Genomic DNA, 23,692 nt, shown 5'->3' on the forward strand with positions numbered 1-23,692 from the left:
CCCGTATGCAGTTATCAGACTGTGCTTCATAAATAAGCTTCTGATAAGTTCACCTGCATACACCCCAGCGTCAGTGGGTAGGGTCTGACACATCCCACTCTGAAGAGTCTAGTGTCAGACCTAAGACGAAACGCTGGTTAATAGAGCAAACGCCGGAAAAGCCATCCATCTAATTTTTGATCTGATTTTTTATATGCTCTATTGGTGGAAAAGAATCTAATTCCCTCCATGGGAACTTAGTATTTCCAGAAAGAAAAGGTGCCGGAGGATTGCAAAAAGGGGCTTCTAATACCAATGTTTAAGAAAGGCAGGTGTTGCACAGTAACTACCGAGTAACCACCATCTTCTCCCAAATTGCGAAGATAATGGAAATTATATTGTAAAGAAGAATTAGAGAAAGGTGGAAAGTCGGTTAGAAAAGGAACAATTTGGATTCAGAAGTTGAAGGTCAACAGTAGAACCCATTTCCATTCTGAGACAAATCATGTAAAAGACCAGGGAAAGTGGGAAGGATATAGTAATGACTTTTAGACTTAGAAAAGGCATACAACAGCATCCCCTGATCAAATAGGCATTGGCAAGAATGGTTTGGAATTGACAATGCGCTAAAACAAAAGAGTGTGTTGTCACCTTTAGTCTTCATAATGGTGATGGATGATATCATAAAGGCAGCAAGGGAAGATAATTGAGAGGAAAGAAAGAATGTAATGATGTATGCGGATGATGATGTGATTTGGGAAGAAGATGAAAAGCTATAAAAACAGCTGATGTACTGAATAGAAGGATTGAACCATGAGGATTGACGATAGACGTGTAGAAGATGACAATGGTGATGAGTGGAGGAAGTAAAGGAGGAAAAGGAGCTATCAAAATTGGAGACAAGGAACTGGAAATAGTAGAACACTTCAGATACTTAGGAGATGAACTGACAGAAAAATGGAAGAATGGATATAGAAATTATTAGAAGGATACAACTGAGCAGTGCCTTTTACCACCAGGTATGGAGATTAATAAGTAATAAAGATGTACCAATGAGGACTAAAGAAGAGATGAGAGTAGGGTACAGGCAGCTGAAATGAAATTCCTGAGAAGTATGGTACATAAGACAAAGAGAAATAGAGTCAGGAATAAAGACATTTATGAAAAGAGCAAAATGGGGGGGGGGGGGGAGGAATATGTAAATCACAAGCTGGAGAAGAACATATTGAGGTGGTTTGGATATGTCAAACAGATGAAAGAAGAAAGTCATGCAAGACAAGCAATGGGAAGAGAGGACGAGGGAGACCAAGGCTCTGTGAAAAACAGCATAGGACAACAGAACCTGGACTGCAACACAGTGTTGGATGAGGAATGGTGGAGAGACAAGATGCAGTGGAGAGAAACCTTACTGACCTTCCAGCTAGGGCAAGCTGGAAAAGGGGAATTGATGATGATTGTGATGAAATAATATTTTGTTATAGTCCGTGTCAGGTGTTGGTACCTAAAAAGAAAACCAGTTTAATGCCATTCTTGAAATTCCTTTTATCAGTAATATAGCTGCTGTTTTTTCAACCTGTATAATATTCATTACAGTTGTATAGAGTATTCATTTAATTACAGTTTTGTTTTGATGTTGTATGAATTTTTGTACAGGGTTTACAGAAAACTATAGTCAGGTAGTTAATTATATTTATATCAGTTATAACTCATTTCTAGGTATAAAAATTGATTATTTTGATGTATAAACATGCTAGAATATGGTATGAATAGTATGAGTATGGTATGAATGAACAAAATAGAGTATGGTTCCAGTGTATGGGATCCTCACCAGGATTACTTGATTTAAGAACTGGAAAAAATCCAGAGAAAAGCAGCTCAATTAGTTCTGGGTGATTTCCGACAAAAGAGTAGTGTTGCAAGTAACTAACCTCATCTTTTAATCCGTATTGAAAGTCTGTTTAAATACAGCGTTTTATTATAAACCACCTATTCAGTTCATCAAAATGTTATTACATTTAGGCCCGGTTTCTTCTACTCTATGTTAAATTTTACTTAACAAATTTTAAGTAACAATTGTTATTAATTTAACACTTCGTTTAAAAGTACCCTGTTTCATGAACACATTTCCAACATTTGTCATGAAACAATTGTTAAAGACAAATTAACACATTTCCGTGAGATTTCTGGACGCGTTTGGCAGTGAGCGTCGTTTGTTTCTGTACATAAAGCTCTCCTAGTGGTGTGGTGAAATAGTATTTTGTCTCACAGACACATGGTTGACATTATTATAGGTTTTGGTTAGCGGAGACCGATAAGACGTAAACATGTCAAGTAAGAGGCAACAAAAGCGTTATTATGATGAATGCTAGACAAGTGTTGTTATTATAGTTTTAATTTAAAATTATGCGAGTGTGCTTAAAAAATGAAAGCACGGACTGTTATATCACCATATTCGATATAGCCTATTCTTATAGACTATTCTTATATTCTTATCACCGGGAAAATGTGATAATTGATATGCTTTGAATGATTTTCGGGCATTCTTTTATTGCGGGGAAAATAATGTAATGCCTTAATGCTGCAATGGCAGCAGGAATTCCTTGCAGGATAACACACACTCTTTTCTTGCACTCGTGAACATAGTCGCCTACAATTACATGAAAAGTGTCTCAAGCATAATATCTAACAAGTGGAGGTGGTAGAACACTAAAAGGCAAACAAATTTTACTTAAACATGTCAGGTCCACAACCTAATAACTTCTGAAAAATTTATGAACCCCCAATTCCAATGCAAGGCATATACGAGTATATACTTGGGAGTTACATCACAGTGAAATGCCTAGTGGTCACCGTACTTGCCTGTGAACCTTGTAGACGTGAGTTCGAGTCTTGTCGCAGCTATAATATTGTTGTGCAAAATAAATTAATATTTGAGGGAACGATAAGATAAAAATTGGAACAAAAATATTACACAAATAGCGGTACACATTATGAGGTAGGAAATAAAGTTCCACTGCAATTTGATTATTAATTTTATTCGCATTTTTGCCTTCACATTCCCTGAAATAATAATTTAATTTGTAGAAAAAGTATGACTCTGGCAGGACTCGAACTCATGTCGTCACAGTTCGAAGACAAGTACGATGACCACTCGGCCACTCCTCCACTTGTCTAGGTTGCAACTCTTCAGGTATATACATATTCCATTAGAATCAGGGGATTCATAAATTTTTTGGAAATTATTAGGTTGCAGACCTGAGAAGTTTAAGTAAAATGTGTTCGCATTTTAGTATTCTATCACCTCCATGTGGTCCGAAGCGGATTCTGCCTCATGACATTTGTCCTCAATTTTTTTCTAAAACAAAAGCGTATTGACCTAAACTCTTATACACGAGTTACTGTTGAGTGTCCCCTAACAGGTACATTAAGCTCGTTGAAATCGATTGGATGCAGGGTCTGACCCCTCCTTGTAAAATCTATAAGCAACTGCTGCTCTGGAGACACTGATAAGTTTCAATCTGTTGGAAACTCTAACATATTTTCAATATCATCTAGTACCTTGTTCATTATGGCTTTGGTAATTAGAAATATATCTTCTGACAACTCTAAAAAGTCGTTATTTCTTAGTATGGGTCGTCCCTTGCCTTCTTCAGTTTATAAATTGTCTTCATACAGCAGTAATGCTTCAAACTTACGTCTTCTACATGCCTCTATTTTGAAATTTTAGCAGGTGTTAAGAGGTTTAACACAGGGCTGCTGCCAGGTTAATTTAACACAAGTATTAACAATTTGTTAGAGTTAACAATTCTTGATGAGATGACCATTTTGTTAAATTACATATGTAGTAAGGCTCCTTAACAGCAGAGTTAACACCTAACATTCGTTGAAGAAACCGGGCCTTAGAGTTTCATATTAATGAGGAAATGAAATTCTGAGAAGTATGGTACATAAGACAAAGAGTGATAGAGTGGGGAATAAAGACATGAAAAGAGCAAAATGTAAAAAAAAATCTAAATCATAAACTGGAGAAGAACATATTGAGGTGGTTTGGATATATCAAGCGGATGAAAGAAGAAAGTCATGCAAGACAAGCAATAGGAAGACAGATAACACGGAAGAGAGGACAATAGAACCTGGACTGGAACACAGTGTTGGATGAGGAATGGTGGAGAGACAAGATGCAGTGGAGAGAAACCTTATTTGCCTTCATATTTCATTTCATATTAATGAGGAAACTCCAAATGTAATAACATTTTGATGTATTGAATAGGTGGTTTATAATAAAACATCGTTTGTTGTAAAAGAGTATTTATTTATTTATTTATTTATTTATTTATTTATTTATTTATTTATTTATTTATTTATTTATTTATTTATTTATTTATTTATTTATTTATTTATTTATTTATTTATTTATTTATTTATTTATTTATTTATTTATTTATTTATTTATTTATTTATTTATTTATTTATTTATTTATTTATTTATTTATTTTTGAGTAATTTTCACTGCTTTTCTCCATTTCCCTCATCTGTAATTCAGCTAACCTAGTAAGAGGTAAACAAAGTATAAAATGGGAAACAGGAATTTGATATGTAAGGAAAACTGATAAAACCAAAAACATTGCCTTACGTCTCACTGATCACATTATTGGAAAGAGTGGTCTTCGTAATTTAAGATTATTTGCTTTGGTGCTATCCATAGAATAAAAGCCCAAGAAGTATTCCTCTACATATAGTATGTCACAAACATACCTCCACTGCCTTCGTGGTGTACAGGCCGTACTGTTGATCCGATGACGTCACGCAAAGAGGTGAACTGTTTCCTCCGTCCGACCCGTGCAATGCAAGGACTTCATATGTCTGTACCTTGTAATTATGAAATATTCACAAATTTTTTATTAATATAATAGGTGAGATCACTAACACCTGCAATCTCATCGTAATTCGTAAGTCAGGTCTATGTAATTTTAGGAGAAGTAGGTTTGAAGGACGATCTGCACGATCAGAGCTTCAGTGTTTTACTCGTCAATGTACCCAACAAATAATTATTAGCATTAATACAAATATAGAGACAACTACACTGCCCTTTACCTCCGTAACTCTAGATGGTCATAAATACAGTAGCTTTCTTGTTTCCTCTTTCTTTTTTCTTGACACTTCTGGAACTATCCTTCGAAGACTTTCTTGAGACACTTTCTTCCACACAAACATTTATATCATTTTTTCTATAGGAATAGTCCACTTTTTTTTTTTTACAAATATTAACACACTGACCAGCAAGTTCTCTTAGTTAATTCCCACATTCACGGAAATTGTGGAGGAATAATTCCTAATTATTACTTAAGTACTAATTACCTAATTATTAAGGTATATTACATCCAACATCTAAATGTTATCTACCAGCAATAGTTAAATTTAAACTTTTAAAGTGCATGTATGTGTTTGAGTCATCAGTCCATAGACTGGTTTGATGCAGCTCTCCATGCCAACCTATCATGTGCCAACCTTTTCATTTCTACGTAACTATTTCATCCTACATCTGCTCTAATCTGCTTGTCATATTCATACCTTGGTCTACCCCTAGCGTTCTTACCACCTACACTTCCTTCAAAAACCAACTGAACAAGTCCTGGGTGTCTTAAGATGTCTCCTATCATTCTATCTGTTCTTCTCGTCAAATTTAGCCAAATCGATCTCCTCTCACCAATTCGATTCAGTATCTCTTCATTCGTGATTCGATCTATCCATCTCACCTTCAGCATTCTTCTGTAACACCACATTTCAAAAGCTTCTATTCTCTTTCTTTCTGAGCTAGTTATCGTACATGTTTCACTTCCATACAATGCCACGCTCCACACGAAAGTCTTCAAAAACATCTTTCTAATTCCGATATCAATGTTTGAAGTGAGCAAATTTCTTTTCTTAAGAAAACTCTTCCTTGCTTGTGCTAGTCTGCATTTTATGTCCTCTTTACTTCTGCCATCGTTAGTTATTTTACTACCCAAGTAACAATATTCATCTACTTCTTTTAAGACTTCATTTCCTAATCTAATATTTCCGACATCACCTGCCTTCGTTCGACTGCACTCCATTACTTTTGTTTTGGACTTATTTATTTTCATCTTGTAGTCCTTACCCAAGACTTCATCCATACCATTCAGCAACTTCTCAAGATCTTCTGCAGTCTCAGATAAAATAACATTATCATCGGCAAATCTCAAGGTTTTGATTTCCTCTCCTTGGACTGTGATTCCCTTTCCAAATTTCTCTTTGATTTCCTTTACTGCCGGTTCTATGTAAACATTGAAAAGGAGAGGGGACAAACTACAGCCTTGCCTCACTCCTTTCTGGATTGCTGCTTCTTTTTCAAAGCCCTCGATTCTTATCACTGCAGACTGATTTTTATACAGATTGTAGATAATTCTTCGTTCTCGGTATCTGATCCCTATCATCTTCAGAATCATAAAGAGCTTGGTCCAATCAACATCATCGAATGCCTTTTCTAGATCTACGAATGCCATGTACGTGGGCTTGTCCTTCTTGATTCAATCCTCTAAGATCAGACGTAAAGTCAGGATTGCTTCACGTGTTCCTACATTTCTTCTGAAGCCAAATTGATCTTCTCCCAACTCAGTTTCAACTTGTTTTTGCATTCTTCTGTAAATAATACGTGTTAAAATTTTGCAGACATGAGATACTAAACTAATAGTGCGGTAGTTTTCACACCTGTCAGCACCGCTTTCTTGGGAATAGGTATAACAACATTCTGCCAAAAATCGGGTGGGACATCTCCTGTCTCATACATCTTGCACACTAAATGAAATAACCTAGCCCTGCCGATTTCTCCTAAGGCAGTCAGTAATTCAGAGGGAATGTCATCAATTCCAGGTGCCTTGTTCCTATTTAGGTCACTCACAGCTCTGTCGAACTCTGACCTCAAAATTGGGTCTCCCATTTCATCAGCATCAACAGCCTCTTCATGTTCCAGAACCAAATTATCTACATCTTTACCTTGATACAACTGTTGGATATGCTCCTGCCATCTTTCTGCTTTGTCTTCTTTATCTAGAAGTGGCTTTCCATCTGAGCTCTTAATATTCATACACCTAGATTTCCTTTCTCCAAAGGTTTCCTTGATCTTCCTGTATGCAGCATCTACCTTTCCCAGGACCATACAGCCTTCAACATCCTTGCACTTCTCCTTCAGCCATTCTTCCTTAGCTACCTTGCACTTTCTCTCGACTTGATTCTTTAATCGCCTGTATTCTTTCCTGTTGATAATTCGGTAGTCGCCTGACCAAACATCCTGTTCTTCCTGCCAACGTACTTCACTTATACCAACTACATCTAACTTTAGCCTAGCCATCTCCCTTTTCATATTCTCTAACCTACCACAACGATTCAAACTTCTAACATTCCACGCTCCGACTCGCAGAATGTCAGTATCCATCTTCCTGATGATCGCCCCTTCTCGTGTAGTCCCCACCGGAGATCCGAATGGGGTACTAGTTTACCTCCGGAATATTTTACCCGGGAGGAAGCCATCATCAGTACATCATTCATACAGAGAGAGCTGCATGTCCTCGGGAGGTAGTTACGGCTGTAGCCGTGTAACAGTATCAACACAGCTAAGTCATGTTGAGTATTATTACAAGGCCATATCAGTCAATCATCTAGACTGCCGCCCTTGCAACTACCGAAAGGCTGCTACCCCCCTTTTGATGAACCATTCGTTAGTCTGGTCTCTCAACAGATACCCATCCGATATGGTTGCACCTGCGGCTTGGCTATCTGCATCATTGGGACACGCAAGCCACCCCACCGTGGCAAGGTCACATGGTTCGCAGGGGAGGAATGCATGTATAAAAATGTTAAAATCATTTAGCAGAAAGCTAGGTTTTATCAATTGCATTTAGTTTTACATTTGTAGACTGGGTTTTGTATTTACTCGCATTTTTGGGGGGTAAGAAACGGCAGCGTGTACTCAACATTACTAACCCAAGAAATAACCATACGTAAGTTCGATTGGTTAATGTCCACTTTTATGCTTGTTCTGTATCAAACAATAAAACGCCCTGCTGTAAGTCTGTGTAACAAGAAAGTCAAAAGCAGAACTCATCATCAGCTCAGGAAAATGAGTGTAACATACTCCTTTATTCTTCGTCACAAGTACATTTTCGGTTGGGATTTTCATTTTTCTTGAAAGTAACCTGCCTTCATATGAAGAAAATGAAAATATTAGTGTATATTTACTTGTGTAGTTGATTTTCGTCGTGGTACGCGCAAGTTCTTAGCATTGTGGCAACTGCGAACTTTCACAAACTGTATTTAAATTCGCAACATATTATATTCCTATAAAAATGCATTATACGTTAAAAATTAAATGGAATAAATGCCACAAGAATTATTATGGCCCTTGAATTAATATTACCACGTGAGGATACTGTACCTAACCTAAACTATGAGGTCTCATTATCTTAATAACAGCTCTTTACGTAAATCCTGATGTGATAAACATGCAATATACTTAAGTATAAAGTTCTGTCTTTCAACAGTCGCAATTATTCAAAGAATTCTACCAGTCCTTATGAATTACATTCACAAGTAAAATTTGTAACATTCGCTTAGCTCGCCTCAATTGATCAGCTGATGTGCTTGGCGCACTTTCAACAGTACGGCCTGTATATTACGAAGGCAGTAATACCTCAGACAGAAACTGAATTGATCTTTGGTTGTCGTCGCCATAAGACCTAACCTGTATCGGTGCAATTAAAGCAGTTTGTATCTATGATCGTTGGTTGATATATGTAGTTTCATCTCCCATAATCAAAACTATTTGGTACATTTACCATCTACTAACATTTTTCTGAGGAGATGATGACTCAATAGGCAGGCTAGTGACTCAGACGCTAGAAGGTCCAACACTAGAGCCAAGTCTGTCCCAGCTCAAGTCCAGTGGCATTTGTGTCTGATGCATGGCATTGTATGGAAGTGAAACATGGACAGTATCTGGCTCAGAAAGAAAGAGAATAGATGCTTTTCAAATGTGGTGTTATGGAAGAATGCTGAAGGTGAGATGGCTAGATCGAATCACAAATGAAGTGATACTGATTTGGCACAATTTGACAGGAAGAAGAAATACAATGATAGGACACATCTTAAGATACCCAGAACTTGTTCAGTTGGTGTTTGAGGGAAGTGTAGGCGGTAGAGTGGTAGGGTTAGACCAAGGTTTGAATATGTCAAACAGATTAGAGTAAATGCAGTATGAACTAGTTATGTAGAAATGAAATAGGATAGTGAGGCATGGAGAGATGCATCAAACCAATCATTGAATTGATAACCCGTACATCAAAAACGACAGTGAAAGTATAAATGTTCAGAAGAAAGTATGTTTCTGCTCTGCTGAAATAGCTTGATAGGAATGATAGGAAGATTAGGGGTCTCTAAATGAAGTTTTCACTTGTTTGAAAACACTGTGCTTTTCTGTATGTTTCAGGTCACTGAGGTCTCCTGTTGCTGGGCTTCCTTTCATAGAGGAGAATACAGTGATTTGGTAAGTTATTGTAGCCTACTGTTTGTATTTAGCCAAGGATACATAAAAAATAAAATTAAAATTTTCTACATTTTAATTCTTAAATATATAAATTAATCATTAGTTCAGTTTGTGAAAGAAGTGTATGTTCTGCACAGTCTGTAGTCAGTTAATATAAATTGCAAGAGTATCTTCATTTATTACTTTGTAACCCAAGAAATATTGAATTTGCTTTGTCGAAGTATATCTAAGAAAAAGAAAAAGAAAAAAACCAAGAATGAAAGCATGTAGAAAACAACTTGATGCAAGTAGCAGTCACTGATGTTAATGCTGTCTTGCTCATATTGGAGTGAATAGTGAGCAATGACCTTGTGGAGGGAAGAGAAATTTGTTTCTCTTTGATTACTGAGAGCGTAGACACTGTTAGAGGCATAGTGCATAAAAAAGAGAAACTGGGTAAAAGTTTGAGTATTATTACAATGAAACATTTACCAAGCATTGTTTATTGTCAATGTGGGTAGAATTTCAATTGGAAGTTGAAGTATTTTGTGGAGGCTATAAGGATCACAAAGGCATTTGCCGTGCATGTTAGTAGTTATGCCATTGCTGAAATCTGGGCAGAGTATGCATTAAAGTTAAAATGTTAAAATAGGTTAAAAGAAGCCAAATGGAAGAGAGTTGTGATTGGTCCAGGACAGTTGTGTTTTTGAGGGTTTTTTTTTAAGGTTGCACAGTAAATAGCTATTCTAAAGTACATGTACTACTAGAACTACTCTAACCTCCTTTTGTATCAACTGACTAATGAACTAATATTATGTGTGTGAAGACATTTTATTAGTCATGTGTAAATCCTTATGAAACAAAATTTCATTAACTAATAATTATTTTTAAAATTTCTAATATTATTAGGTAGTATTATTAATTAGTTTTATAAAACAGGGCCCAGATTGAGTCTGATTTAGATATTCAATTGTGATCCTCCCACACTTGAAAGTGTACTTTCGGGGTTCAGATAATCAGTTTTCTAATATATACTATTGGTATTTATTCTTTTACAGCATTCGATTCCGTGATCCCAAGTATCCAGATTCATTTGTTTTTCCTGCCAAAAGGTTAAATGGTGCAATGTAAGTAAAATTTCCCAATCTTAATCTTGGAATGTACTTAATATTTTTCCTTTCTTTTCATCATTTGATTTTTTTCAAGCATATGTCCCTTTATTTTTTTTATTTATATTATTTTATGGCTCATGGTGTGGGATACTGTAGTCACATACTAGTTCGTGAACCATGGGCAACAGCTGAGTGGCCTAGTAAGTGGTCCTGAGAGTCGGGATACCAGTTGCTATAGAATGGGAGTGGGCATCTTGGACATATTCTGAGTCGTGGCCCTCCTTGTGCTCAGGCAGCTAGGACTATACAATCCACCGTGGTCCCTAACCTGTTAGAGGAAAGATCCTCACTTGGGCTATGTGTAAGTAGTTTAGCATCCTGCATCATGAATTTACCAAGCTCAGAACATTTTAAACAAGCCTTGGACCTATGGGAGTATCGGAGTCCCACTCCTTTTTGACAGGCGAGGGACTCCTTGGAAACAACTTGGCGAACGAAATGGAATTCGATGGGGAGCTATCAATATTAATACGGCTTTTGGAAGAAAGAAAGTAGAACTGGCTGAGTCAGCAAAGAAGATGCATGTGGATGTGCAGGGAGTAAGTGATATTCGGGTAAGGGGAGATAACGAGGAAGAGATAGGAGATTATAAAGTTTACTTGATGGGTATTAAAAAAGGAAGGACAGAGTCTGGGATAGGGCTGTTCGTCAGGAATGCTATTGCACGCAACATAGTTTCTGTTAGGCACGTAAACGAGTTAATGATGTGGGTCGATTTGGCAGTTGGAGGAATTAGTATGAGAATCGTCTCAGTGTATTCACCATGTGAGGGTGTAGATGAGGATGAAGTTGACAAGTTTTATGAAGCATTGAGTGACACCGTAGACAGGGACAACAGCAAGGATAGGATAGTGCTAATGCACGATTTCAATGCGAGAGTTGGAGATAGAACTGAAGGATACAAAAGCGTGATTGGTAAATGTGGTGAAGATATGGAAGCTAATGGGAATGGGAAGCATTTGCTGGACTTCTGTGCTAGTATGGGTTTAGCAGTTACGAATACATTTGTCAAGCATAAGGCTGTTCACCGCTACGTGTGGGCTGCTAGGGGTACCAGATCTATAATGGGCTATATCTTAACTGACTTCGAATTCAGGAAGTCTGTGAGGAATTTAGGGTGTTTCAGGGATTTTTCGATGATACAGACCACTATCTGATCTGTAGTGAACTAAGTATCTATAGGCCTAGGATAGAGAAAGTGAAATATGTCTGCTAATGAATAAGGGTAGAAAATCTCCAGGACGAGGAAATTAGACAGGAGTACATGGATATGATTAGTGAGAAGTTTCAAGCAGTGGACAGTAAGCAGGTTCAGGATATAGAAAGAGAATGAGTGGCATACAAGGATGCTGTAGTAGAAACAGCAAGGGAATGCCTAGGAACAACTGTGTGTAAAGATGGGAAAAAGCGAACATCTTATTGGAATGATGAAGTGAGAGCAACTTGTAAACGTAGAAAGAAGGCTTATCACTTATCAGAAATTGCTCCAAGCAAGGGCCGATGCAGACAGGGAATTGTACGTAGATGAAAGAAACAGAGCAAAACAAGTAGTTGTTGAATCCAAAAAGAAGTCGTGGGAAGATTTTGGTAATAACCTGGAAAGGGTAATTCAAGCAGCAGGGAAACCTGGACAGTAGTAAAGAAACTTAGGAAGGGAGGGAAAAAGGAAATGAACAGTGTTTTGTTTAATTCAGGTGAACTCAGGTGGAGGGAATATTTTGAAAATCTTCTCAGCGTAAAAGGAAATCTTCCTGGTGATGTCGCGAACAGCCAAGCTCATGGGGAGGAGGAAAAACATGTTGGTGAAATTACGCTTGAGGAAGTGGAAAGGATGGTAAAATACTCCAATTCACATAAAGCAGCAGGAATTGATGAAATTAGACCTGAAATGGTGAAGTATAGTGGGAAGGCAGGGATGAACTGGCTTCATAGAGTAGTAAGATTAGCATGGAGTGTTGGTAAGGTACCTTCAGATTGGACAGAGGGAGTAATTGCACCTATCTCTAAGCAAGGGAACAGGAAGGACTTCAACAACTATCGAGGTATCTCATTGATTTGTATTCAAAGTATTCACTGGCATCTTCAAAGGCGGAGTGCAATCAGTGGTTGAGAGGAAGTTGGACGAAAACCAGTGCGGTTTCTGACCACAGAGGGACTGTCAGGATCAGATTTTCAGTATGCGCCAGGTAATTGAAAAATGTTACGAAAGGAATAGACAGTTATGTTTATGTTTCATAGACCTGGAGAAAGCATATGACAGGGTGCCATATTGGGGGACTATGGAATTAAGTGTAGATTATTAAAATCAATCAAAGGCATTTATGTTTACAATTGGGCTGAAGTGAGAATTGATTGTAAAATGATTTTCTGGTTCAGGGTACTTACAGGGGTTAGACAAGGCTGTAATCTTTAACCTTTGCTGTTCATAGTTTACATGGATCATCTGCTGAAAGATATAAAGTGGCAGGATAAGATTCAGTTAGGTGGAAATGTAGTAAGCAGTGTGGCCTATGCTGACGACTTGGTCTTAACGGCAGATTGTGCTGAAAGCCTGCAGTCTAATATCTTCGAACTTGGAAATAGGTGCAGTGAGTATGGTATGAAATTTAGCCTTTCAAAGACTAAACTGATGTCAGTAGGTAAGAAATTCAACAGAATTGAATGTCGGACTGGCGATACAAAGCTGGAACAGGTAGATAATTTTAAGTATTTAGGTTGTGTGTTTTCCCAGTATGGTAATATAGTGAGATTGAATGAAGGTGTTAGTAATGCTAATGCAGTGAGCTCGCAGTTGCAATCAACAGTGTTCTGTAAGAAGGAAGTCAGCTCCTGGACGAAACTATCTTTATCAGTCTGTTTTCAGACCAACTTTGCTTTACGGGAGGGAAAGCTGGGTGGACTCAGGATATCTTATTCATAAGTTAGATGTAACAGACCTGTAAGTAGCGAGAATGATTGCTGGTACAAACAGGTGGTAAGAATGGCAGAGGGGTACTCGGAATGAGGAGATAAAGGCTAAGTTAGGAATAAACTCGATGGTTGAAGCTGTACGCATAAACCGGTTTCGGTTGTGGGGTCATGTGAGGCGAATGAAGGAGGATAGGTTACCTAGGAGAATAATGAACTCTGTTATGGAGGGTAAGAGAAGTAGAAGGAGACCAAGACGACGATGGTTAGACTCAGTTTCTAACGATTTAAAGATAAGAGGTATAGAACTAAATGAGGCCACAGCACTAGTTGCAAATAGAGGATTATGGTGATGTTTAGTAAATTCACAGAGGCTTGCAGACTGAATGCTGAAAGGCATAACGATCTATAATGATAATGTATGTATGTAATTTTGTGTGTGTGTGTGTGTGTGTGTGTGTGTGTGTGTGCGTGCGTGCGTGCGTGCGTGCGTGCGTGCGTGCGTGCGTGTGTGTGTGTGTGTGTGTGTGTTTTTTTTATGACAGTTTCTAAAGGAGACCAAAACGAAAAAGTTAAATCGCCTAAAAATCAAAAGCGTATATTAGGCAGTGTTCAACTGTATATTTGCTATTGCTGTGCACCGCTCTGCAGGCCGGTAAACCAAGGAAACACAAGTAGCTCAGACGTTACTGCACTGTATGTGCTGAATGATCTAACCGCTCCATCCAGTTGATTGTTACAATATGTGTGCTGGCACACTTCCGTTTATTTGTAGTGTTATTTATTAAATAGATTGTAATGATTGTTTGTTGAAATGCCTATCTATAGTCTGTACGGCTATAATAACACGAGTAGAAACCAAAACTATGAAGTGAAAAGAATACATTTCCATTGATTTCCAAATCGAAGTAAGTCACCACATAGGTTTAGCAGTTGAGTACAGTTTTGCAAGAGGAAATATTTTTCTGCTGGTAAGGGAGCTGCTGTGTCTTCAGTTCATAATACAGACCACGATGAAATGCAACTTTTGTTAATGAAGTTGATGCGTGTGGAAAAGCTACAAGGTCCAAAATTGAAGCCAGAGGCTGTTCCTTCAATAAGATGTCCGGTATACTTCTCGTGCAGGAATGCTCATTAACACGAAAGCTGCTTCACAGAATACACTGTAACTAAGAAGAGCAGGACAGAATGAGATGAGACGAAGGGAGTTTGTTGACACAGTATTAACCCATTCCAGTCTGGGCCTTAATATCCCTAACAAACGTTCTGGACTGTGCATTTTTAAGGATATTTAAAACATTATATCTCTGTACCTGTAGGAGATATTGGCATGATTCTTTTTTCTTTGTGCTTGTTTGAGCATCTAATTTTCAAAAGCGCTCTTTGTATCATGTCAACTATCACTTGAGATTTTAAAATTGTTTATATATTATACCATGTTTTGCGATTGGAGGAAAGGTCTGACGGATAACTAAGCAAGTAAAGTTTTCTGAAATACAGTTATATTTACCTTATTTTGCTAATATAGAATGTGCATTTTAATTACAAAACAACAATAATAATGAGTACGGTATAAAAGTAATAATTTTTCAATAATAATAATAATAATAGTAATAATTACAATAATGAAAATGGGAGCTCTTACGAAATTTTATTTTAATTGATAAATTTGGTTAAAACTTACTCAAATGTAAAATCATTGTTCCATTTACCACAAAAGACTTCCGAGAAAGAGAAAATAAGTCTTCTAAACAGACAACTTTACTAATATGTAGACAATCTTTATGTATTCACGCAAATATGAAATGCAGGGAAACATGCGCTAGGCCGTAAAACGAACACCAATCATAATGAAATGCATGAAGTTGTTTCGAATTCATATATCAATAATATGTCCATTTGCACATAAACTTATAATATATCATAAAATATCGAAAATATCACTTTCGTCAAGCATATGTTTGCCGCGAGAAACCATGTCTTAGAGCTCACTGAGTGACAACATCTACTGATGCATGCTGTTCTCAAATATCGTAAATTCTCTGACTTAGGCATCTGCCATCTGCTTGAAAATTCTCGTAAATAATACATGAAGAAACACAATGTAACCACCAGAATGCGTGCATAGCTCGTTCTTGATTTTTAGCGAATTGTGGAACCTTACTACAGGCTATGCCCGCAGCGCGGCCTGAACGTCATTTCGGCCGCTGCGAGCTATGCTCGCAGTTAGACCGGAAAGAGTTAAACAAAAGTGATAACGATAAACATCTTGATTGATAAATTTCATTTTTATTCCATATTGATAGTCACCATAAGTCATAAATGAAAGAAAAGTTCCACCTAATCAATACTATTTTATTGTCACATGTAGGACCGGTTTCGACCTCTCAAAAGGTCATCCTCAGCCACACTAGAATTGCATTTACATATTATGCCTCATATTGAGAGCTAATGACGTGCTCTAGAATTCAATGATTTTAAAGTGGTTATACCCATGCTGAGAATTCAATATTATACAATTACAAAAATTAATTGCTCTTATTACACTCATTGTACATATGTAAGAATCCAATATGAGTTCGTCTTTTCTTTAGTCTGATGAGTATGTCGGAGTATTTTTAAACATAGGTATTTGCCTAGTCAGTTTAATTGATCTCTAATCTTATGAATGATTTTAATGTTTTAATGTGTTTAAGAGTTTTGCTTATGAGCTATTTCACATAATTCTAACATAATACGCACTGCAACAACGCAAGAACTACTATTATCTGCAGCGTTAGACAGTCAACAGTGCAATTAAGTTAAACCATGTCCACTAATTTTTATTGTGACTTTTATTGTTTTAATGTGTTTAAGTGTTTGTTTATGTGCTAACTTCTTATTATTATTCTAATATAACACGAACTGTACAACGCAAAAACCACTATTACCTGCCGCATTAGACATTCAGTAGTGCAGTCAAGCAAGTTGTAAATTCGAAGTCGTTATTTTCATCATATTAAATCTATATAAAAATACCTCACTTAACACATCATAAATTTTTGTTCTTACTGCTTAGTATGAGCACATTTTTCCCAGCCCAAGAAATGTTATTTGCCATCCCTTGTGAAAGGAACGTGATTTCCTACTCGGATCAGAAAGAGCCCTCGCCACTGCTGTGTGATAATGGGAAAAGACCTTGAATTCCTGAACTTCACAGGATAAGTTGCAACTTCGGGGAGCAAGCTGTTAGCAGTGAGATTGCTGAATAAGTGATCCTGTTTGTGCTTGTATTTTGCATTACAATCAGAAATTAGAAATTTATTAAGTGTTGAGTGGTACAGTGATGGGTAAAGCACGTTAAATTATATTTACTACTGTTTTATTTTGGCTAGTCTTTTGTTTTATAGAGAGAGAGAGAGAGATGTAGGTGTTTTTTCTTTCTCTCTAAGGAGGGTTCTGGGAAGTTCATACAGATGTCTAGCATAAGTGTGCTTTAAATATGATACAGAGTCACAAAATTCTGATTGTTATTCTTAAGCCAAAAAGAGTATCCATTTTTCTTATAGTTTTAACTACATTTAGATACCTACAAACTAGATTGTGTTTAATTGACTTACAGATTTAGCCTAGGAAAAATAAGCATGGTGTACTGTAACATATTTTGTACTAAAAATAAATTGCTGTAGATATTCTTAGGTATTGCAAAAGTGACAGGGACTGCAAAGAAAATGGTACACTTTAAGGGAAATGTTTCTGTACTTTTATTTTCAGGTCATTTATGTTATGTTACTATCACCAAAGGAAATTCATTATTTTTTACCTCCTTTTTCTAGCATAAAATAATTAGAATGAAGCTTATTTTCTTGTGAAAAATCAGGCCGTATCTTTTTTTGAAAAGTTTTGCTTCTCTCATTTTTTAGACCCATTACCGAACATAATTATTCTAAAAAAATGTAATTTCAGGATATTGCTTCTTGCTTCTTAAATTAAATTGTTATTGTTACAGAAATCCACCTCGTGTATTAAAGCCAGGCAACTTATCTGCAGCTGAATCAAATGCATGGAGACCACAGATTGGGATGACACGAAGTAACCAAAGAGCTTCTCTGGGAGATGCAGGGCATCGCATGTTAGGGCAAGTATCATCTTATCTTCTTCTTCTTCTTCTTCTTCTTGAATGGGTCGCTTAGGACCACTCGGAATCAACACTTTCTAGCCTTCCTATTGGCCCAGTATTCCTTCAAGTTATATGTTAAATCTGCAACTTTTTTAATATGTATAATGTTAAAGGAATTAACTTCCCCATGTTAAAAAAAATTGCCTTGGAGAATGATCCATTTACTAAGGTCCTTTCTTCTTAAGTCACTCATGCTTGCTCTGGCATTTCTCTTAGAGTTATAATCTGACAGGACTTTATATTTTATTTATTCACTTTTCCATGGGGGCCTTAGAACAGTATTTTCAATCCATTCTGAAGGCAGTAGTTCTTAAGTTCTGTACTTGAGTACCACAATAATTTTTTCTGAAGTATTCTGGCTTTCAAACTGGACTGAATGGCTTGTATGGTAGAACTTTCTGACCCAGGGTGGCAGATTAAATCTCAACCTTGTCCAGTGATATTTGAAGATCCTGGAATGTTTCAGTCTTTTTTCTGTAGATTTATCAACACATAAAAGAACTACTGCATGGCAAAATTCGGACTTCTGAAAACTGTAAAAGGGCCAATGACCTTCGATGTTAGACCCCTTAAAACAACAGGCATCATCAAAACTGTAAAAGTAATTTGTGGGATGTAAGACCCCTGTTATTATTGGGCTTCCCTTTTAATCGAAGATAGCAAATCTTTGGCAGACTGTCTTCTACCATGTTCTTGTGAAGAAGAGTCTGCTTTTCTAAGGATATCACTTTTTCATCCAGCCTTTGACACCCTATTTCTTGAGTTGAGATGAGAAATGAGTGGGGAGAACGCCTTGTCCAGTTTGCAATAGATAACAGACTTGCCAAAACAAACACGTTGTTCGACCACCATCCTCATAGACAACTGGCATGGATCATGTCTAACAACAGACATCGTAAATGGAAGTCTTCAGAAAGAAAATGTGATGGCCTAGAATGATGCAAGCTACAAATCCAATCCCAAGCTCCTACCAGGAATTTCATCCTAAACCTCAAATTCCCACAGAACGGTAAGGTACAAGAGGTCTTGCACCTCACAAAAAAGCTTTTCAACAACATCTCAAAGATAGTGAATAGAAATACAGTAAAACTTGCTCAAAACAGAGCTTGAATAAAGTGAAAACTTGTCCACTACAGGGAATTTTTTCTGGTCCTTGTGAAGCGTACAGCTTTATAATGTACTTATTTTTGCATAATGCGGATACTCCTCAACGCAGAAATGAAAATGAATAATGTACATCATCACCATCCTGTGTTCTGCCCACAGGCAGGTTTCCACATGGCAGCTCTCCGTGCTCTTCTATCTTTTGTTATTCTCTTCGAATACTTGCAAGTTCCTCCTTCCTTGATGTTATCTGTTGTCTTGTACCTTCTCCTTCCCCTGCGTCTCGTGCAAACGAATCCTTCCAGTGCTTTCTTTAACAAACACTTCCATTTCAACAAGTATCCCATCCAGTTTTTCTTCCTTTCTCTTGTAACTTGCAGCAATCTTCTCTTCTTTCCAACCCTTTCTAAGACTCTTTTATTTCTTAATCTTTCCATCCAGCTTATTCTTTCCATTCTCATCCACACCTTAAAGGCTTCGAGCCTCATATACAGTAAAATACCAGTATAACAAAATTTTGGAGACCTCTGAAATTAATTTGTTATACTGAAATTTTGTTATACTGAAATAAGTACATTCTTAAGAACTCACCTAGTATTATATCCGTTAGTTATTGTTTTTAGGGGCAGAACTACAAGGTCATCTGCTCTGTTATATCAGTTGCAGGATCTATATAACTTCAAAATACCATTATAAGTAATACAGTAATAGAGTTACAGTATTGACAGATGTTTTCATTGTACCAGCAAGTCTACACATTGTTCCAGACCTGTGTTGTTGTTTTTTTTTTTTTTTTTTTTTTTTTTTTTTTTTTTTTTTTTTTTTTTAAGTCTGTGATTTTCTTCTGAACAGATCCAGACACAAAAGCTCGTTCCAAATAGTCACCATCATAGGTTATAAACTTCATGGTTCTGATCCGTATTGAATTGCAAGTACAATGTAATTATTAAATTAATGTAGTAATGGTCCACCTTTCAATACTATAATATGTAATATTCTAAATTACATTAATTAGGGACTAGTTTCGGCCTGGGCTGGCCATCTTCAGCCTTAATGTAAAACACCTAATAACTAAACAAATGTACATGCACACAATTGACATAAAAACAAATGAAAACAAATATATACAAAGTGACATTAAAAACTGGGATGGAATATGAATAAATTTGAAAATGAACTAGGTTCTAACATCTTGAGTATGTTCATCATTGAGAATAATTTCAAGTATTAAGTATTAATTTATATACACAGAACTGTTAGTTCTAATACTGCTGATCATTTCAATAGGAACTGGTAAATGTTGATCCTGTAGTTTGTCATCAAATCTATATGTGTGGTGTTAGCTATATGTAATCCATTGGACACTGCTGTAAATAACCACTAGCTGACAGGGAACTGTTAGATGTTGTTTCATCTTCAATCAAAATAATGAAATTATTCTCAATGATGAACATACTCAAGATGTTAGAACCTAGTTCATTTTCAAATTTATTCATATTCCATCCCAGTTTTTAATGTCACTTTGTATATATTTGTTTTCATTTGTTTTTATGTCAATTGTGTGCTGTGACATATTCCTAACTCGCTGACTAAATTTACAAACATTATATAAAACTCTGCATTTAATTGAAAAATCTGAATATCTGCATTCATTAAATAAAATACACACTCGTCGAACCTTGTACTCAGACTTACTTGTTACCTGCTTACTTACACATACGTTATTTGAAGGGCGCCAGCTGTCACTCAGTACAGCAATAATAGAATGAGACTCTTGACCATCTCTAGGGTGTGGGGTAATAAGCTTACTTTTGACAACATACCATATAAGTTCTGGGAAAAGGAGATTGGCGTTCGGTTTCCCCATTAATTTTGAGGTTAAGATATTTTACTGTCAATGAAATGAAACTATGAATTCGTTTGATAGGACAATATATATTCTTTAAATAATATATCAAAAAATAGTCAGTCTTGTTGCGATAAAACAGATGAGAGTATGAAATTATGACATTGCAACAGAAAGAAACTAGGCATGAATTTGAATTCTTCTTGACCGGACATTTAACAATTTATACGAAATATTTCCCTCACTGATTCACTTGACTGTACCTTTAACACTTTGAGTGTAATTACGACGTAATCCATTGCTCTGGTGTTTACTGTAGATGTGTCACGCCTAACGTGGTGATACATCCTTGCGACTGCTTCTTCTCCATATCATCTGACTTCTTTGTAAGTCAATATGGTATGACCTCTTGGCAGGTCCAGGGTTGCCCTCTCTGACTTCTTGGTAAGCCTTGCGTCCGCGTCTTCCACTAAGTGACGGACCAACCATTTGGTCTCACTCTCTCAATGACCAATAATGGCTCACTGAGTCGTCACCATCTCTCGTTCACACTGGTTGGCTGACCACTTAAGGCCTCTTGATCTAGTAGACTACTTCACTGTACTGCATCCGTATAAGTAATGACTGACGCTACAATGTGCATCCACCTTATATAGACTTGGTTGACACAGCTACGTAATCTCCAAAAATAACAATGACATACTCCCACCTACGCGACAGATATTACATACAGTGGTGAAATAGCCCCGCGGCGATGACACCGTGCGCGCATATTCTAAATAAATACGATGACGTAGCCAAGGCGCGGCGATGACTTGGCAGAATCGCCAACACTATTGCAATATAACAACGTCACTTCCAATCTCTGATATATACAACAATTCTCACTGTACAGGTATTGAGTGTTATACTACACATACGTATATATGTATACATCTAAGTGCAATCTTGCAAGCAACAGGCAATTGCAAAATTGAATAAAACGGATAATTACAATAATAGTACAATATCACAGATAACATAATAATAATACTGACATAATAATAATAATAATAATAATAATAATACAGATAAAATCATACAATAATAAAAATACAGATATCATCTTGTAACGGGATTTGAACCGTTACAATTCGCCTCCCTCATAAATAAATCGAAGAACAAAGAATCGATTGATTTATGAACAACATAATATAAATATAACACTGACACATATAAACACTTTAAATGAGTATACAACAATAATTTTCTTTTTCAACATCCATACATTTTATAAAATATCACAAATATGAGAATTCTTCTCGCACATTGCCATCGTAGATAACTGTCCAGTGTCCCATTCTCTCTCTTTCTCTCATACAAATCACAAGAGTATAGCACTTGATTTAACACACACAAATAATTTTAGATGATTACACTACATTCTTCTTCTTTTTTTTTTAACATATCAAAATATTTTGTGAAATATCACTTATATGAGAACTTTTCTCGCATATGGTTATCGCAGATAACTGTCCAATGTCCTGTTCTCAGTTTTGTCACACAGAACATGACAATGTAGCACTTATTCTTCCAATGCACCAATACGACACTTGGTTCACACGCATATCGCAGATGTTAGTTTTATTTTGCCAGTTTCTTACAAAATTAATCATCTTATTATTACCTCAACAAATCTCACGTGAAATACTTCATTAAATATATAATACTACAAATACCGACAATATCCCCTTCCTGATCTTTTAAGGAATATGCACACTTCCCGATACGGCTCACAATAGTGAAATACCCCTGATAAAAAATAATAACTTCAACATATTTCCCGCCTCTGTAGATGATGAAATGGAACTTTGAGTAGCACTCTGTCACTCAAACTGAATCAATTTTGCCCTCATTAACTTACAAATCAATAAATCACATCCTACTTGGCAACAATAATTAAAGGTCCAATACTATGGCTACAAGATGGTTCAATTATTCCGTAATCCAGCATAATGTTTATTTGTTCTTAGACTTCACTAGCATTTTTAAGTTGAATGGGGTACTTACCTCCCACAAACGATCAATGGTCATTTACTACAAATTTATGTTCATATACGTGTTCTTCCTCACTTACCACTAAATACCTCTCGATGCTTACCTAACATCGACCACAATTACTCCTCCTGTAATTCACTCAAATTACCTCACGTCACTGCCTCATACCGACGATCCCTCAGATCCTGGTCGTATAGACACGTAACACACCCAACAACACATTTCCTCTCACTAGGAACAACTTCACTTACCTCTCACCTATCTTTAAAGAACACACGTTACCAACACACTTACCTCAGACCATCATAATTAATACGTACTTCTTTGCTAGATTCCTCCCAGAACAAACACACACTACCTAAATTAAAGTCTACTCTACTTCCATGATTTGCAACCAAGTCAGCTCCCATAACAACTGAATACACAAGTTTTGGTACAACAAGGCGTGGCTGAAACTTACAATTATCTTCAATTGACTGGTACCACTATCTTCTTATTTACACACTGTGACTTACCCAACGGCTGTTATAAGATCTGATAGTACCTTCTTCATCTCACAATTTCCATCATCGGAGTTACTACCTCACTACTTACGTCATATTCTCGGTATAACAAGTACTTACATCACTTTAACAGATCACGTCTTACGTCTAACTTACTGCTACTATTAATTACTTCATTATCTACGACTACGGCACTACTTAAATATTTCACTTAACATTACTTAGGTCACAATCACACTGTACTCTTAAATCTACTTTCACTACATAACTACTTATACTACATACCTATTCATCTTCTACCTTCGGCCTGTCCACTTAACTTACCCGATTCCCTGTGAATTTGGAATACTCTGGCTCGATAACGACACCTTGATAACATTCATATTGAGACTATCATAGTCTCTCTGATAACTCAAACCCGTACGCCTCCCATCTTCCGATTCTCTC

The 23,692-nt window shown here is 36.6% G+C and overlaps 1 protein-coding gene across 1 annotated transcript in view; it reads left to right on the forward strand.

Annotated features, from left to right (window-relative positions):
* The window catches only part of Rat1 (5'-3' exoribonuclease 2 Rat1), a 184,425-nt gene extending 166,657 nt beyond the window's left edge, over positions 1–17,768 (forward strand). The window contains exons 15-17 of the mRNA XM_068224996.1: positions 9,482–9,538; positions 10,576–10,644; positions 17,585–17,768. Of these exons, the coding sequence (XP_068081097.1) occupies positions 9,482–9,538; positions 10,576–10,644; positions 17,585–17,768 (310 nt within the window). The remainder of the gene's footprint in view (positions 1–9,481; positions 9,539–10,575; positions 10,645–17,584) is intronic.
* The last annotated feature ends 5,924 nt before the right edge of the window (positions 17,769–23,692 follow it).

The sequence above is a fragment of the Anabrus simplex genome, chromosome 1 (genome assembly GCF_040414725.1).
Source record: "Anabrus simplex isolate iqAnaSimp1 chromosome 1, ASM4041472v1, whole genome shotgun sequence".
NCBI classification, from domain to species: domain Eukaryota; kingdom Metazoa; phylum Arthropoda; class Insecta; order Orthoptera; family Tettigoniidae; genus Anabrus; species Anabrus simplex.